The sequence below is a fragment of the Anopheles coluzzii genome, chromosome 3 (genome assembly GCF_943734685.1).
Source record: "Anopheles coluzzii chromosome 3, AcolN3, whole genome shotgun sequence".
NCBI classification, from domain to species: domain Eukaryota; kingdom Metazoa; phylum Arthropoda; class Insecta; order Diptera; family Culicidae; genus Anopheles; species Anopheles coluzzii.
This window is the reverse complement of record NC_064671.1, coordinates 54254379-54274027: the sequence shown is the minus strand read 5'-3', so window position 1 is coordinate 54274027 and position 19649 is coordinate 54254379. Positions and strand designations below refer to the sequence as shown.

The 19649-nt window shown below is 35.6% G+C and overlaps 1 protein-coding gene across 13 annotated transcripts in view; it reads left to right on the top strand.

Moving 5' to 3' along the window:
- LOC120960043 (liprin-beta-2) overlaps nucleotides 1-19649 on the top strand; it is a 61086-nt gene that overhangs the window by 18035 nt on the left and 23402 nt on the right. For 7 of the 13 annotated variants that reach the window (XM_040383945.2, XM_049609745.1, XM_040383944.2 and 4 more), the window contains one exon: nucleotides 10680-10888. In XM_040383945.2, the coding sequence (XP_040239879.2) occupies nucleotides 10680-10888 (209 nt within the window). The other 6 variants (XM_040383941.2, XM_040383940.2, XM_040383939.2 and 3 more) reach the window with 4 other exon arrangements.

The following is a 19649-nucleotide window of genomic DNA, read 5'->3' as shown; positions in this document are numbered from 1 at the left end:
ATTTTACAAACTGTTGTTTATTCAAGCAGTTTTAAAATTGGTGGTGTCTTTCCGCGTTCTGATTTGCCCTGTTCTCGATCAGCTGTGCGAACTTGACCCTGGTTGAACCGCTTCCTGATTGGTCCTATTTTGGGAGAACTAGTTGTCGCACAAGCTAACCCTGTCGTCCCTTTCGGTGTATCTAGTACGCCATCTGTCGGGTAAAGTGGGAGTTAGGTTGATCTGCTCTTGACATATCGATGTTAACAAACATTACTTTCTGTTTAGAACGCATGTGGTCTATATCGTGCCAACAACAACAATTATGCTTTTTGTATAGGAGTTAGAAAATTGCAATTAAATTAAGTTTAGTTTAATATGAACATTTAAAACCTACTCTCATGCCACCATAAGGTGTGTGCAAAGTTTCGTTGAAAATGATACAGCCGTTTCGGAGGTTGCTGGTAACAAACACCGTGACAAAAGATGTATATACAGCGCCTACCACAACTATATGGACCAAGGACTGTGTAAGAACGAGGTCAAATATTAGCCAAAATCGGTTTGGCCATCTTGGATGCCATTTGACAGCAGAGAGCCCTTAAATATTCATCAAACACTCAAAACTTTAATATTCAGGGTGGCCATTCAACCGGGAAAACCGGGAAAACCGGGAATTAGCCGGGAATTTTATTTTTCCGGGAAAACCCGGGGAAAAACCGGGAAAAACCGGGAAATTCTCCAAAAAAGGGAAATTATCACAAACTTTTGCTATCACTGTTTACCATCGTACTAAGTGCATTTTCAATTAATGTTGAAATATGTTTTGTATATTGTTCCCAACTTACCACAGGCCAGCAACATCACACCAATGTGTAAGGACAAAATTTTCCGTTTCTCACATATGGTACTATATAATACCATATGTGCAATATATGTACTATACTTCTCATTCGCACTGGTGCAATACTTACGTTCACCGATATTGGTTCTTGCACATTTCGGGTGTGGTGTGCTTTATTCGTTCTACCTTGCATTCGTCTTTTATTCAACTCTCGTGAAGTTGCGGTCTTGTCGAATTTAACGGTGGATTTAGTGCGCGATCCCAATTTTTGAACGTAATTGATAATTTTTGTCCCCTTTAGCAATTTTAAGGTTACCCAATCACACATCACCTGTACATTGGCATTTTGCAGTTTGGTTTCGGGCCTGTACCTTCATTCTTCCCGGGTGACTGGGTTCCCACACTGGCACTGATGGTTGAGGTGGCGTCGCTTCTGCAGTCCGATCGTTGCTCCGTTGTTTTATTATCACATAAAGTACACTTCCCGTAAAACATATTCAAGAAAGTGTCCCAAAATTAAGAAACAAACTGAAATCTCCTGTATCTATTTGTGAGGTGCATCATCAGCGTCGTGCGAGTAACAGCATGCATGGCTGCTGTTTTACAGGAAATCCGTTCTTCGCAGATTTGTATGCTTTCTCCAGTGGCTGGTTGGTCCATGACTTCAGCTTTCCCTTTTTTAAGGTTGTGTGATGACATCTGTTAATCAAAAATTGATAGCAGATGAAAAATATCTTTGCCACGGGGTAAAGTCTTTACACGTTAGTGTCTTGATGCTAAACCACTAAAAAGCAATATTCGTATAGCTTTTTTTGTCGTTTTTTCATCAGTTGTTTGCTCATATAAAACTTCCGAAAATATAAAAAATGCATATTTAAATAGCTTAAGATCCATAGTAGCCAAAATAGATCCATAAACGCGAGCGCACGATTGAAAATTTGTTTGTACAAATTTGATAGAAATCATGCCAAAAATGGTTCTCAAATGTGTTGTCACACCTCTAGATTGGATATTATCTCTTCTTCTTCTTCTTCTTCTTTTTGGCTCAACGACCGTTGTCGGTCATGGACTTGACTTTCAGTGACTTATTGATCCCCCCATAGCAGGATAGTCAGTCCTACGTATGGCGGCACGGTCCATTTGGGGCTTGAACCCATGACGGGCATGTTATTAAGTTGTACGAGTTGACAACTGTTCTACGAGACCGGATAAATTGGCTAGATTGGATATTATATTGTTGAATAATTCACTAATACTTTTATCCAGTTTTTATGACAAGTTTCCATCGTTCCCGTAATGCCCGTGGTTACTTACCATCCTCTTGATAGCGATTTTTGAAAACGTATTATAATTTGGAATCGAAGTACGATAAAACCGACACACGAAGCATAGTGAACTCCAAAAAAATCCGGGAAAAACCGGGAAAAAACCGGGAATTTAAAATCCTGATTTGAGTGGCCATCCTGAATATTACTAGAGGCATACACGGTGTACGATGCTGTCGCAAATATCCCAAATATCAAAGCAGAGATGACATGGTTTAATAATTTGGGAATAATTATTACAAAAAAAAGATATGCTATTCCGTTTTGGCATATTTGCATATAGACATACGTTCCAAAACGAGCAAGTATAACCCAACTGAAACAGCTTAATACTCTATGTGTTTCTTCAAGACCGATGTTGTTAGATGCTATTTGCTTCTATTAAGATTTATCAATTCGATCAGTTTAGAATTATTTTACCATACTGATTTTAATAATTCGATTTACTTTGTTGTTTTGTACTCAAAACTGTAGTCTTGGCGTATAGTAATCGTGGCGCTTATGACCCGTTGGTGGTGGTTTCGAGCATGTAATAATCCAAATTCACACTCCAGTGAAAATGGCAGCATATTGGCAGATGGACGAGGAGTCAAGAGTGCATTTAGTGGCAGAAGCTGTTTTAGCTGTAAGCTATGATTTAATACTTTTATATAATTTTATTTAATTTTGTGTTGACAATTATTATAATCATATGCAAAATTACTGGTATCATTGAATACATTCGTAACGGCGGCGTACGTCCCGACACTCATTTTAGCTAATTTTTCTGACATACTAGATGTATAGTACTTTACCGCGATGTTGTAGGACCGGGCACACGAAATGTGTTGCCATCCCTAGGATTTTGTGTGAGCGCCGCACGTTCCCGCTACGGACGAATTCAATGATACCAGCCATTAACATCACAAAATGTAATACATTAGCTGGCCCAGTAAACCTAATTTTCCTAATACCTAAAACATAATATTAGTTGACGATTAAGTATTATAAGTTGTAAATATAGGTGCCTGAGTACACATATATTTTTTTGTTATGTGTTCAAATCATTGAAGTTTATTAAACAAATAATATAGCACAGAACATAATTTGAAGAGTAAATTACAATTACAGTGGAGCGCCGTTTATCCGGGTACCTTTTATCCGGCTTCCGTTTATCCGTGCTGTTGAGAAATGACAGTTCAATACAAAGGTGACATTGTGTTATGAGGAGGATATTTAAAAAAGCGGTTATAAGAGCTCATTATCATAACAAAAAACACTATAATTCATGGCAAATTTTAAATATTCTCATGGGAAAAACATGAAGATAATAAAAACTGGGTTATTTTTTTATCAAAAAATAGGATTTTTTTAAAGAACTAATCAGAAATTGGTGATAAAATATATCATTTGACTCATCCGTGTTATTCGCTTATCCGGTCGAGGTCAAGTCCCGAGAAGCCCGGATAAACGGCGCTCCACTGTATAATACATTGATGTATTTACATGCTTTACAAATTATTAGTGAATAATTACATTACAACTACGCTAAAAATAATTACATTATTGTAATAAATAGAGAGCTTCTATTAATCTCTAATACTATCTCATGCAATGGAGCGCCGATTATCCGGGTACCTTTTGTCCGGCTCTCCGTTTATCCGTGCTGTTCAAAAATGACAGTTTAATATTAAGGTGACATTGAGTGCTGAGGAGGATATTAAAAAAAACGGTTACAAGAGCACATTGTTATAACAAAAATAGCTGGCACATTTAATATATTCTCTTTGGGAAAGCATGAAGTTAATAAAAACTGACTAGATTTTACCAAAACAGAATACACATTCAAAAAAATATCAGCTATTTCCCAACTGACATTTTCGAGCACGAATAATCGGGAATTCGAGCAAATTCCCTTAAACTGGAGCCTTAAACTTCCCTTAAACTGCACCAGTTTAAGGGAATTTAGAAAAAGTCCTTTAAAATCAAGTGTAATGCGGCTTTTTCGTTACTTTCTTCTAGATTCGCTCGGAAATGACGTTTCCCATCGTTTTAGTTGGCCATGTTCCCATTTTATACTTAAATAATATCTTTTTTTTTTCATAAAATAACGTCACACAAAATTAGCTTTTGTTTTTCATCAAAAAACCATGACCATCAGCAATGAATGAAAAATGACCTCGACGGCATCGTCCATCGATAGAGGAACGTCTAATTTACGAACGCACCAAATTTTGAGGCTTTCAACCCACTTGATCACATACAAATCCAAAATTTCAAACGTATCTAGTACTAATCGAGCAGATGTGGGAAAACATTTTCGAGCAAATGTCACTTGGGTTGTAATAAAAAATATACTCTGACTCATTATTCGTGTTATTTGAGTATCCGGGCAAGTTGGGATCCCGATTAGCCCGGGAAACGGTGCTTCACTGTATAAATAGATAGGAAACTGCAGGATCTTTGCTTTGCTTTGTGATAATTGTACTGTGCCCGTATCCTCACAGTACCCGACCGTCGAGTGTAAACCACCAGGCATCAAGTGTCAAAGTACTCTATACAACAACAACTGTTGCTACGTGTGTAGTACTGGATTAAGTGGGTCGCAAACGGTAAAGATAATTTTACAAACTGTTGTTTATTCAAGCAGTTTTAAAATTGGTGGTGTCTTTCCGCGTTCTGATTTGCCCTGTTCTCGATCAGCTGTGCGAACTTGACCCTGGTTGAACCGCTTCCTGATTGGTCCTATTTTGGGAGAACTAGTTGTCGCACAAGCTAACCCTGTCGTCCCTTTCGGTGTATCTAGTACGCCATCTGTCGGGTAAAGTGGGAGTTAGGTTGATCTGCTCTTGACATATCGATGTTAACAAACATTACTTTCTGTTTAGAACGCATGTGGTCTATATCGTGCCAACAACAACAATTATGCTTTTTGTATAGGAGTTAGAAAATTGCAATTAAATTAAGTTTAGTTTAATATGAACATTTAAAACCTACTCTCATGCCACCATAAGGTGTGTGCAAAGTTTCGTTGAAAATGATACAGCCGTTTCGGAGGTTGCTGGTAACAAACACCGTGACAAAAGATGTATATACAGCGCCTACCACAACTATATGGACCAAGGACTGTGTAAGAACGAGGTCAAATATTAGCCAAAATCGGTTTGGCCATCTTGGATGCCATTTGACAGCAGAGAGCCCTTAAATATTCATCAAACACTCAAAACTTTAATATTCAGGGTGGCCATTCAACCGGGAAAACCGGGAAAACCGGGAATTAGCCGGGAATTTTATTTTTCCGGGAAAACCCGGGGAAAAACCGGGAAAAACCGGGAAATTCTCCAAAAAAGGGAAATTATCACAAACTTTTGCTATCACTGTTTACCATCGTACTAAGTGCATTTTCAATTAATGTTGAAATATGTTTTGTATATTGTTCCCAACTTACCACAGGCCAGCAACATCACACCAATGTGTAAGGACAAAATTTTCCGTTTCTCACATATGGTACTATATAATACCATATGTGCAATATATGTACTATACTTCTCATTCGCACTGGTGCAATACTTACGTTCACCGATATTGGTTCTTGCACATTTCGGGTGTGGTGTGCTTTATTCGTTCTACCTTGCATTCGTCTTTTATTCAACTCTCGTGAAGTTGCGGTCTTGTCGAATTTAACGGTGGATTTAGTGCGCGATCCCAATTTTTGAACGTAATTGATAATTTTTGTCCCCTTTAGCAATTTTAAGGTTACCCAATCACACATCACCTGTACATTGGCATTTTGCAGTTTGGTTTCGGGCCTGTACCTTCATTCTTCCCGGGTGACTGGGTTCCCACACTGGCACTGATGGTTGAGGTGGCGTCGCTTCTGCAGTCCGATCGTTGCTCCGTTGTTTTATTATCACATAAAGTACACTTCCCGTAAAACATATTCAAGAAAGTGTCCCAAAATTAAGAAACAAACTGAAATCTCCTGTATCTATTTGTGAGGTGCATCATCAGCGTCGTGCGAGTAACAGCATGCATGGCTGCTGTTTTACAGGAAATCCGTTCTTCGCAGATTTGTATGCTTTCTCCAGTGGCTGGTTGGTCCATGACTTCAGCTTTCCCTTTTTTAAGGTTGTGTGATGACATCTGTTAATCAAAAATTGATAGCAGATGAAAAATATCTTTGCCACGGGGTAAAGTCTTTACACGTTAGTGTCTTGATGCTAAACCACTAAAAAGCAATATTCGTATAGCTTTTTTTGTCGTTTTTTCATCAGTTGTTTGCTCATATAAAACTTCCGAAAATATAAAAAATGCATATTTAAATAGCTTAAGATCCATAGTAGCCAAAATAGATCCATAAACGCGAGCGCACGATTGAAAATTTGTTTGTACAAATTTGATAGAAATCATGCCAAAAATGGTTCTCAAATGTGTTGTCACACCTCTAGATTGGATATTATCTCTTCTTCTTCTTCTTCTTCTTTTTGGCTCAACGACCGTTGTCGGTCATGGACTTGACTTTCAGTGACTTATTGATCCCCCCATAGCAGGATAGTCAGTCCTACGTATGGCGGCACGGTCCATTTGGGGCTTGAACCCATGACGGGCATGTTATTAAGTTGTACGAGTTGACAACTGTTCTACGAGACCGGATAAATTGGCTAGATTGGATATTATATTGTTGAATAATTCACTAATACTTTTATCCAGTTTTTATGACAAGTTTCCATCGTTCCCGTAATGCCCGTGGTTACTTACCATCCTCTTGATAGCGATTTTTGAAAACGTATTATAATTTGGAATCGAAGTACGATAAAACCGACACACGAAGCATAGTGAACTCCAAAAAAATCCGGGAAAAACCGGGAAAAAACCGGGAATTTAAAATCCTGATTTGAGTGGCCATCCTGAATATTACTAGAGGCATACACGGTGTACGATGCTGTCGCAAATATCCCAAATATCAAAGCAGAGATGACATGGTTTAATAATTTGGGAATAATTATTACAAAAAAAAGATATGCTATTCCGTTTTGGCATATTTGCATATAGACATACGTTCCAAAACGAGCAAGTATAACCCAACTGAAACAGCTTAATACTCTATGTGTTTCTTCAAGACCGATGTTGTTAGATGCTATTTGCTTCTATTAAGATTTATCAATTCGATCAGTTTAGAATTATTTTACCATACTGATTTTAATAATTCGATTTACTTTGTTGGCTTTTTGATGTAGCATCAAAATTGCATGTGCGTAGCAAAATATATGGATGAATGGAAAAAATGATTGAATTTTAGTTTAAAACAAAAACAACCAAATTTCCTTTTAACCTTGACCTTTAAATGTTATTGATGTCCTTAACCTTTTAATTAAAAATGTATTGTATAGCAAATACCTGTAAATGTAGGTATTACTTCATTACCTATTTTAAGTGTTTTTCTTTTAGAAGTTGAATAGTTTTACACATTCAATAAACTATTATTTGAATTGAAAATGAGTGATTATTGCACACTAAAGATATTACACTATATTGAATGGATACTTTCAAGTTATGCATATATAAAGTAAGCAAGAAAAAAAAGTATTGCAAGTTATCAAGAACTTGCGTTCCGCGTTCCGTTTTTTTTCTCCAGATTGGCAGGTTCGTTCCGTTCCACAATTATCGGAACTATTCCCATCACTAGTCCCCATGCTTGTGGGTCTAATTTGACTACAGGGGTTTTTAAGCTTAATAATTTATATTGTTTATATTTTGGCAGTATTATTTTGTGCGAGACAAATGAGTTGACGTGATTATTATCCTAAAAACTGGTGACAGAAGGTAATGAAAGCAATAAAAACTTTTTGGTGGCAAGGAACACCGAAACCAAACTGGGAAATACGGAGATACACTCTGTAGATGGATCCCGAATGTATTGTTTATATTTCACTACCTATATCAATTGGAGATGAACCGATGGCATTAAAAACCTTAAGTAAGGGTAATCGGACATAAACTAATCCAGCAACTAGAGAAAGCATTAAAATATTTGAGGAACATGGGTCAACATATCATCCATGTGTTTTGCTTTTAGACGCTCGATGCTGATGAGGCACATCACGAAACCCTGTATCTTGCCAAGACTTGGTCTACTACAGGCGACCCTTGAGATACGATCCCCTCGAGTTACGACGATTCGCAGATACGACTTTGTTGATTTTTACAGTTGAAAGTTATTCTTTAGATAAGTTGGTGTATTTTTTATTTCTTAACCTTAGCTAATTATGTAATTACCGTTACATTAGTTTATTAGTGGACTATATATTCATATATTTATTCATTTATAATCGATATATCGTATCGACTTTCGGAATAAAATTCATATATTTTTTAACATTGTTTAAATAAAATACATAATATCATAGATTTAGATTCTTCAATTACGGATATTAACTTTATATTGATAGATGTTCGACTTACGACTTTTTCGACTTACGCCTTGTTTTGGGACATATTTTCGGTCCCAAATACAGTCGTTTCTCGGGGTCAGCTGTATAATCAACAAAAAGAAAAGGCAATGATATGACATCATTCAGGAATAGAAAAGAGATTCTTTGGGATTAGAAACAAAAAAATTGAATTTTGATGACACAAAGGACCATTTTTTAAACAAGTTCTTCTAACTTGCAACTTAAGTAATTTCGTAATAGTAAGTCCTAAACTGTAATTTGTAAGCTGGAGCAACGTTAGCTGTTAGGCCACTTCCAAACACACACAAAAAAACAGCGTAACGAAAAAGTTTGACAACCAAAAAATAACGCTTGTTATTGTAAACAAACAAAAAGTTAGTTTTGTTTTCCTCAATTTTGGTGAAAATATCACGAATATTTATGTTTAATTTGTGATAAATTGCTGTTTTGCACTGTAAAAGCATGTTAACAGCAATTTCGTTTACATTTCGTTCGTCGACGGGTGGGTGATCGGTGAAACGAAAAAAGGAGCGTTACAATGCGTTCGATTTCATCTGTAATTTTTTTCGTTACGGTGGTTTATTGGTGTCTGGCAGCGACCTTAGTGTCCGATTATCATTAATGCCTTACCCTGCAACCAGACATTCCGAGAAATAGCGTCGCGCTGTAAAGGCCTTATTAGACGGAAGAAAATACTGTCATTTCTCGATTGGGATTTATCTGTCAAACTCAGGCTTTGGCACAAAAATGCCTCTCGTACGTGTAATAAGGCAAGGAAATTGTTCTGTTACCTTTATCATTTATTATTTAATTTATTGATTTTCTTGGCATAAACGAAAGGATCATTCGTTGTTTCCCATTTTTGTTGATTTTATTCATCATTATCAAGAAATTCAATAGGTTCTATCGACATTGACAGTAAAAATCTACTCTGGAGCAAATCGGAATTGAGCATGCCGAATTCCAATGTTCCGCATCTATCTATCTAACGACTTCGGACGACTCCAGACGTCTCCGACTCCGGACGACTCCAGACGTCTCCGACTCCGGACGACCCCAGACAACTCCGGACGACTCCAGACGACTCTGACTCCGGACGACACCGACTCCGGCCGACTCCGGGCGATTCCGGACGACTCCGGTCGGACTTTACGCATCACTAGTTCATACCAAGGACCAAAGTGGGTTTATTATACAGGTGGGCTTATCCCAAACAATTTGACAGCCGTGCTGCAGAAAAATGAAAACGAAATGACAGGAGGGGATTCGATTCTCAATTCTCATTTGTTGATGTATGCGTTGTTGATTTGTTGATGTTCGATTCTATTTAGCGGCCGCGAAATTCCGCCTGCTAAAAATTGTATGGATATGACAGTTCGGAAAAGTTGCCCTTGATAGTGTACATTGGTTTGACAGCAGGCGGAATTCCGTGACCGCGAAACTCCGGTCCGTGTATTCTCGGCCTGAGAGCCCTTTCCGATTCAAATTTTAATTGTGATAAAAATGATAAATCGGTCTGGTCATCACAAGAACATTGTAAATTGGTTATTGAATGTTGCACCAAATGTATTGATGCCTCTTTTAATAATAATAGTTTGAAGGTTTCATAAGCTCTCCAGGACTTTCTGCTGTCAAATTGCTTCCAAGATGGCCGATTTTGGCTAATACTTGACCTCGTTCCTATACACTCCTTGGTTCATACATTTAGGCGTGAAATATTTCAGCCCCTTAAAACTGTTAACAGTAAACCTCTTAATTTTTCAACGTTTTCTACATTGTTGAAGAAACTTAAAATTTGGTAAAATGTTAAAAGTTTCAACACATTTTCTGATAATATATGAATGTAACATAAGATATGTATATTTTCATGATCAATGTATTCATATATCTATAGACTTTTTTAAATCTTCTCTAAAGTGTTCATCTTTACCTACCTTCCCTTGATGAAAATAATAATCATAAATTAATGAATGTGCCGCAGGATGTTTTTTTCCATCCATTTTTTTGTTATAGTTGTTTTAGTATTATAGAAACTTTCTATAGAAAGAAAGAATTTCTCTGGAGTCCTTAATCCCAAGTTATCTAAAATATGTTTTCCAGGTGATACAGACTACATTTCATCGCCTGATGATGCAGGAAATAACTCCTCATCGAATGGTGGTTTACAACACGGAATTCGATCCACATCAATATTGGCAGCAGCTCAGTCTCTTGCCATGGCTCTCCAACAACAATCGTCTTCACTACATCCGTCACCGGATCCCATAACGGCAGATATCATCAATATATGGCTCGATTCCCATTTACCGGTGAGTAATTAAAATCTGAAATTTAGTTTCATTTTGGCAATGTACTCATGATTGTTGTTATCAGTTAAATAATAAAACTCAACTATTTTAATTGCTCAAGTTAGACAAAAATCAATGCATTCCAAAATGTTCATATGATTGTAGCCAGTTGATGCTAGACCATGGTTCAATGAAATACGTAAAAGATTATAATGTTTACATGGCTGTTGGTTCTATGCTACTAATAGGTCATACAGGTTTATGTATGACCGCGTATATTATTTACCTAGAAATAGGATAATATTTGTAATTTAAAGTTTTAGAATCATATATATGAGCTGTGTTTAACTCGTTTTTCCTAAAAAAATATTACTGAATAGCTCAAGAGTTATAAATTATGAATATGAATAACATATAACAAAGTATTGCCCTAATAAACTGCTTTCCATACTTCTATTTCTATTCTCTATTCATAGTGTACCAATCCATCGTTGAATATTTTGAATTATTTCATTCAGTATATCAAAATAATATTTTTTAAAGGCTATTGTAAATTTAAACGTTTAGAGCCTACGGCCCAATGCTACCTTTAGTAGATTGTTTCGCAGTATATTATTATTTTTTCTTTCAATGGAGTGTTAAGAGCAAGATTTTACGGCGATGTGGCCTGGTGCAGCATGAAGGGAATTTTTTTTCTGTTTATTATCATTTTTCGCTACTCAAATGAAGTATTCTTATAATACGAAACGGGGTCAACAGGGATTTAAGAGACCAGTAGGGGAAGTCAGGGTTGGTTCGACACTGTGGGTAAGAACGACACCTCGCCGTTTTAGTATTTATAGAACTTTAAAAAAATGGTGATCTTATGTCTAAATAAAAAACAAAAACAAACACATGGTGCTTCTGATTGACAGCCGATGTGAATTTTACTTCTGAGACTTATGGAATTGTGATGTTTATTCAACAGTTTCCGTGTTAATAGTTTTGTTTTATAAATACATTGACTAGTTCTGTATCAAAAAGTGTAGTTTTTTTATATTAAACTATATAGTACAACATGTCACCAAAACTAATGTGGCCAATGGAGGTAAATCAACACAACATATGGTAGTAGTTTAATGCTCATCTGTAGTATGTCAACATTATATTTATATCCTAATTTGCGATTGCATATTTTTTCTACAGATGTTCCATAACTATGTACGATAAACGTAACAGTCAAGCTGAGCAAACGCTCAATTAAAAATACCTTAGAAGCTATAAGACTGGAAATGTCAATAAACCAAGCAGATTATAATTATGGAATTCAGCTATCTTATCATTACCTCATAGAACGTCTGCCTAACTCGGACACAAATCATGTATTTAAAATAGGATGTAGGATTATTAAAATAAATATTATTACGGATTCCGACGTATTTTAGGCTTATTTTAGGTTTGTGTAGGCTTAACTGAAGAAAACAATTATCAGTACCGTCAACTTGTATGGGATCAAATGACCGATGTTTGATTTTTGGCTTTCGCGTTAGCAGAGAAAATGAAATTTAACACCCTTCCATTTTATGAGAAAAAAAGAAGATTACTCAAAGATACTGGCTGCAAGGTAATTTTTTTAAGTAATTCGAACCACTCATTTCGTAAACTAGATGCTATCATGCTACATAATGAATAAAAAAACTATCTATGTTTACTAATAAGTTTACAATGGCAAAAGTATTGCAATCAGGAGTGAATCTGAAGGTGTCGAAACTACTCCCACTTCCCCTACAGTACTTTAAAAATGTCATGAAGCAGCAGTTATCAAGTACCTCTCTAAGTTCGTAGGCCGTTACGATACCTAATATAAAGCACTTTCTATACGTTTTACTACTAGCTACGTTTAGGGTTTTCGTACCACTGCACAGTGTAGAATGGCTATACAAACGCCGGAATGAAAATCGATTCATACTATTGCATTTTTTCTTCGTTCTATTTGCTTTGACTATATGTGACGGTCCTATAGTACTTGACGACTATACTAAACATAGATACTAAACATTAATAATTATCGCTCACAACATTTTATCATTAAAAAAAAAACATTCCAAAATGAAAATATTAAAAAAAATTAGAAATTATGTTTGGTTTTCGATCATTTATGAACTTTAAAAATAATTTGTTGCAAATTTCTAAGAAATAGCTTAAAAGTATGTACAAAAATATTTTCAACGACACATTGATAATCAAAATTTGACTATTATTTATTACAACATTATGTTGGGTGAAAAAATAGCTCTAATTTCGTATCATGGTATCACTAGTAATTACAGTGCAGTGAAATAATTTCCTTTCAATAAATTACAAATCTTGAATTTTTTTTCCTTAATCTTGAAATATTGAATTTAGAAGTCTTTTATAAAGGGCCCAAAATTACACCGTTTTCGAGCGAAAATAAACAATGTTAAGCTGTTTTTGAACTTTGTTTAACTGTAAGTTAAAATTTGACGTCCAACCGAAATTCTAATGGGTTTCTGAACGGTATTCAATATCAACAAAACATTTACTTTTGAACGTTATTATCGTATATAATCGTACGTTTCTATTGTCCGTGTACGTTTCTTTGGTGTTAATTTCTTGCAATTAAATTAAACCAGAATTAAATTGGTTTTGTATTTGTTTAATAGTTACCGATTAATTTTGAAGGTATTGAGATAAATTCCTTTCTTCTTTGGCTCGACAACCGTTGTCGGTCAAGGCCTACCTGTACCTCTTGTGGGCTTGGTTTTCAGTGACTTATTTATTTCTTCCCATAGCAGGATAGGCAGTCCCTATCACAGAAAAAAATTCTTGAACTTCAGTAAAAGTTAACTGAAGTTTTGTGAAATGCACATTCAGTAATCCTTTCAGTAAAAAGAATGTTTACTGAATCATTCAGTAATGTTCGGTGCTCACCAAATTTACAGCTCGTTTACTGAATCACAGCTATTCTCATATTACTGATTTTTCAGTAATTGGTAGCGATTAAAAAGTGACGAAAACTTTCTAACAAATAGAGATTTTTTTAAATTGATGCGAAGAGATTGCCAGCCCCTCGTTTCATGTTCACACTTATTTTGTTGTTGTTTGATACAGTTGATACCGTATTTGGCGTAACTAGTGTAGCTGGTTCAGAAAGCGCCCACAGACACCATGAAATTTTAGCACCGACAAACCGACGTGACACTTCGAACAAAATGAGCTTCAAAAGTTGTCTCCTGATTTCAAATGAAAATACGTTAAACACTAGCGCCATCTCTATAATGATTCGCTTACTACACTGACACAGAGAAGAAACTGCTAAATCCCCTTTTTGTTTTTCTTCGCAAATTCCAATGCGTATTGTTTAATGTACTTCTCACATCTTTTGCATTGATTTGGAAACTTATAAAATGATTTTCCTGGGTGTTTTGTCCAAAAATTCTCACAAAATCTTGCCTAACACTTTTTCCGCCGTTTGTACTTGGAAAAGTTGTTTACATCGAAGCAGCAGTGAACAGAGCTTACTTTGACAGAAGTGATCGCCTCACTGGTAAATGACAGTACTTTCGTGTGGGACACTTTTTTAACGCCAGTTTCACGTCGGTTTGTCGGTGATTTTAGTAAGCACATTGGATTGTAGCAAAGACGTTACCGCAGGACTCCACACAGCATAACACGGAGCGCAACATAACAATTGACAGCTATCAAACGCTTCACAAAACGCTTGGAAAAGGAGGTAAAGCGTTTCATTAACTGTCGGTCATCGCAGTAGGCTGGTAGTTTTTCTACGAGCAATGAGCGGCCTACTAAGGATATTCAAAATATGATACCAGCAATAAAGCGTTTTCTGAAGCGTTTGGCAGCTGTCAGTTGTTATGTTGCGCTCCGTGTTATGCTGTGTGGAGTCCTGCGGTTACACACCAACACGGTTGCCAATTGTTGCAAATTAATCCCGCAAGTCGAAATATCATCTGAAATTTTACAAGGGTGTCTGTAAGAACCTACTAAATCAACTTTTTGCACATCACGAGCAAGTGGGCACCGCATTGTTTTGTTGTTTGTTGTTCTGACTGACAGGTCGATTTGACAGAATGAATTGCTGCATTTTCAGTCATTTGTTTTACGGATATCCAATGAAACGACTAATTTGACACTTATTTTACAGATTTTCAGTAAAATACGTATTACTGAAATGAATTCAGTAAATTATTTTGCTGAAAGTCAGTAAAACATAAAATTTATGCCGAAACCAGTAAGATATTCTATTACTAAACCGTTTCAGTAAAAAACTTTGTGTGCGTATGGCGGCACGGTCCATTCGGGGCTTGAGCCCATGTCGAGATAAATTATTGGCAATTACATTCTAACTATGGGGTCCTTTCTGTTTTAAGTTCGTAGGCTGAAATTTCAGAATTTCAGCTGTTTGCATTGTATAGCAGTTTTCGAGCAGCTATCGAAGTCGGTACAATAAACAGGTGGCCTTATCCCAAGGTGTATGAATTTAAAAGGCTGATTTTTATCGCATCTGCTTCTGAATCTAAGTGTTTTGTGTATTCGTCAAGCCTCCAGAAAGCTAGTTTGAATAAAAGTTTTCACTCATCCTGTCAAAAAGTGATATTCAAATTTGGTTATGAAAAACATGCTATGAGACCACCTGGACTACATACCCGTCAAACATTGCGAGGGTTGCGAGTAGTATCTTCTCGAAATCTTTTGATATTTTAAATAATCTCTGTTTTTTATTCATCAATTATTTGTGTTGCGGTGTTATTTGTCGAAAAAATCACTGTTTCAATTTTTGTGGATTTTTTCAAACTAAAATGTCAAAATTCAGATGTTTAATATGCTATAAATTGCACTGTTATATTTGCTCTCGGGGTGCTATCATTATAACTGCTAGAACAAAGGGCAAAAAAACTGCCTAGGCTCGCAAGCTCTTTAATGCGAGGGCTACAACTCCATAGCTTCTCCTGTTCTATTCGAGTGTAGTTAGACCTGTATAAAGGTCTTGTTATAAATAAGTTTTCCTCTACTCAATTTTGAAATGAAGATTTGTTAAAATACACTAGACGAACCGACCTTTAGTAATTTGTGAACCTTGGTTCAAACCATAAACCATAACTAAAAAGAATTAAAACAAGTATTAAACAAAGATGAGTTCATCAATTAGATGTTCAAGTTGCAAAATTATATTCACATCCAACTCCGGATTCATTTGCTTCTCGGTTGATGTTGACTCCGAAAGCGAACGGTTCTGCATGTGTTCGGCAAAGTTAAACTCATCTGGAGTCGTCTTGGCTCCGTCAGAATCATTCGAACTACAGTGGAACGACGTTTATCCGGGCTCATTGGTACTCGACCTCGCCCGTATGCTCGAAAAAACGGATAATGGGCTGAAGTATGTTTTTTGATCAATATTTTTAAAGCCTTGTTGTACTTTTTATGTTTTGGTAAGACCTAGTTAGTTTTTATGAGTATGATGTTTGTTCAATGAAAATATTTGAAATATGCCATGAATACTCGTATATTTTATTATTAAAATTTTCTGTAATAACGGTATTTTCCAATATTTCGTTCATCACGCAGTGTCACCTTTGTATTGAACTGCCATTTCTCAACAACACGGATATACGGACAGCCGGATGTAAGGTACCCACATATACGGCGTCTCACTGTACTCCATTAGCTCGGCGTTTTTTTTACCAATCTGACATTCGTTATATTGACGCTTGGGTCGGAATGGATCCGCGTGTCCGAGTTTGGATCGTTCTAACCTTTTCACGACCAAGGGGAATATGTTTTCCCATCTAAAAAAACGTTACCAATTGTTTGATTAATTTGGAAACGAAAAAAATAAACGATTGCCAAATGCGGCAAATCTCTTTCTGAACGAATAAACAAAGAAAAACTATAAAATTTTATTGCGCCAAAAGCAAAAAAATCTTAGGCTTGATATTTTGAATCTTTATTAGACCTGAGGAAATAAAATAACTATGTTTTGCGACGTGTTTTATATTGTATGATTTCCATAATTTTATATAATTTCACAGTAAAGTGCAGAACATTGGCACATCTTATCACTTGCATTAAAATTGAAATATGTTATGTGCAATGTCCATTTATGTTTCACAAGTAAACGAATTTGTTTTTGTGGTATACCATAAATAACTATTAACTTTACTATTCTTAGAATTGAGTTGTAATTTGATTTAGAAAGCAATAATTGAAATATCGATGTAATCAAACAAACTCTTCATTTATTTACCTTTATGGTCCATAGGGAAAAATATATCCCATGAAATAATAGAAAACTTACATCCCCTATGTGTATGTGTAACACTCCGTTATGTTTTCTAGTTATATTTCCCCCAATACCTAACACATCCTGTTGAATTTGTATATTTAGTCCCAAATAGCTTATGGTCCTGAGTACGGTAATTTTTACTGAAAGTATTTTGAAGTTTTGCAAATTTTTTGCCATATTGCAAGTTGTTTAAACTGTAATAAAAAATGCTGCCGTTAAAAAAAGTAACGATTTTTTCAGTCTTTTCTAACAGAACAAACATGGCTAATCAGAGTAACTAAAATAATTCGGGTATGTTGGTATGGGTGTAATGGATACTGTTTACATTATGCACTGTATGCATACATTCTGTTTGTTCAGTATGTGAAGGGAATCGTCTTTGTAAGAACGAAAGAAATATGATATGGTCAAAACACACATGTACATAGGTTTCAATGACAAAAGTACATGTCTAATTATAAATACTAATTATAATATCTGAACTTAACATAAAAAATAGTAAGATATCATAATCTCCGATTGAATAAATTAACTTTTTAAATTAGGAATTATTTTAGAGGTTTAGAGGTTAAGGTTGAAGAAAATAACCATATTGTTGATAACGAGAGTTGTCGAAACATAAACTTTCCTGCAAATAACTCATTTTCTCACGCATGTTTTTGTCTGTTATGCGTGTTTAATGTTCTCAATCCAGCACTACGCAATGCGTGTTCTCTATTTCGCTCTTGAGAACACCCTCGAAAGCAGCATCTGAATTAGTCTCCCGGCTGTCGTCACCATATTCAGATCAACCAACGTTGTTAACTGGTTATTCTCCTCTCCATTTTGGTTGTAAAGTTGTGTCGGAGTTGTTTAAGCGTGCATAGTTTAATTCAATTCTGAAGTAGTATAATAGAGCAATTATATTATGTTAGTCAACAAAGTTATGTGATTGTCTCTATGACTAGTGTGTTTTGAATGCAATGAAAATTGATTGCATATTTAAAGGGCATTTGGTTAATATTGCCTACGTGAATTTTAAACGTTCGATAATCTTTTGTGGATAAAGGTGTTACATGGTGTTAATATTATTGTGCAAGCTGTTTTTTTTTAATTTTTGTTGTAGAGATTCTCATCCACCACTTTTCATTATATGAAAATCATAATATACGTTTACCATTTAGATATGGTTGTAACTATAACATAATATACTTTTGTTACATTGATTTGTTGGTAACAATGGAACAAAAAAATCATTATACTTCTTAAATAATTGCTGGTCTTGTGCGGTTCTTAAAGTACCATATAAATTCATGTTCATGTCGAAACGTCTGGTTACTGGTGAGAATTTCAAATCCAGACGTTCTAAAAATAGTCATTTTAGAGTGTAGTGTCAGAAAAACTGAAGCAATGCCCGCATGTATTGAAACACAAAGACGACGATTTTTATTTTTTGGTTATAAAGATTTTTAAGGAATATTAAAACTGGTTTGAATACATTAAAAACAATTGAAATAACTTTTTTTATTGTTTGGCTCGTGTCAGCTCTTGCGCAAACCTTATCTTATCTTACATGCGCACTGAGCAAGACAGCGTAAGTGATTGGAGATTAAGCGATATTCTGACTTTTTAAAACATATCATATAAAGTATGTGTTGTGTGATTTTTTATGAACTAATTATAAAATTGTGCGTGGAAGATTTCCTTTGATTATAAACATATTATTCTACCGTGAGCGTTGATTACAAATAAATGAATAGTCTTATAAATTTTATGGAATTCTTCATTTGACCTAAAATAAAATCATAGATATTAATTCGAATTAAATCAACTACAATAGTTTTTCAATGTCTGCAACATCCTCCGAGGCGACTTCTTCATCTTCTGGAGACGAAACATCGCACTCTTCTGAAGGTGAAGATGGCATAGTTACGAGCACTGAGGTTTCAATAAGAAGCAAAACTCGCGATGAGGGGATATTTGCGGCATCAATTCCAGCGTTAGAAACAAATGCAGCAAGCTATTGGTTAAAACAGGATGTTGCAACTAACAGTCGTATACCACGATTAAAAAAGGCTGCACTTACAATGATTGATCAAGGTAAGCATTATAAATTTCGTGGGAAAACACAACTTTGCGACCCTGTAGTTTTTAAATGCCAATCGATAAAGCCAACCAGACCGTTTTTCAAACAAACTATATTCAAATTGGGTGAAATCTGTTCTTTGTTGGCAGATTGCGCTTGCGCATCACATTTCCTTCGATATATGTCATCAAGACACTAAAAAGTGTCTTAGAATAGAATAAAATATATCGCCTAAAATGGAAGAGCATGATCGCCTCATACGATAAAAAAGTGCACAGAATGTCATTATTACAAAACTTTGATGAAACACGATTGTGTGTATAGTGTGACACACATGCTTATAATCATTAAAACTGAGTCAGAGAGAGTTCATCGGCGCTCTGCTGAGTTAATCCTAGTTGTTTTGCGTCTTTGCG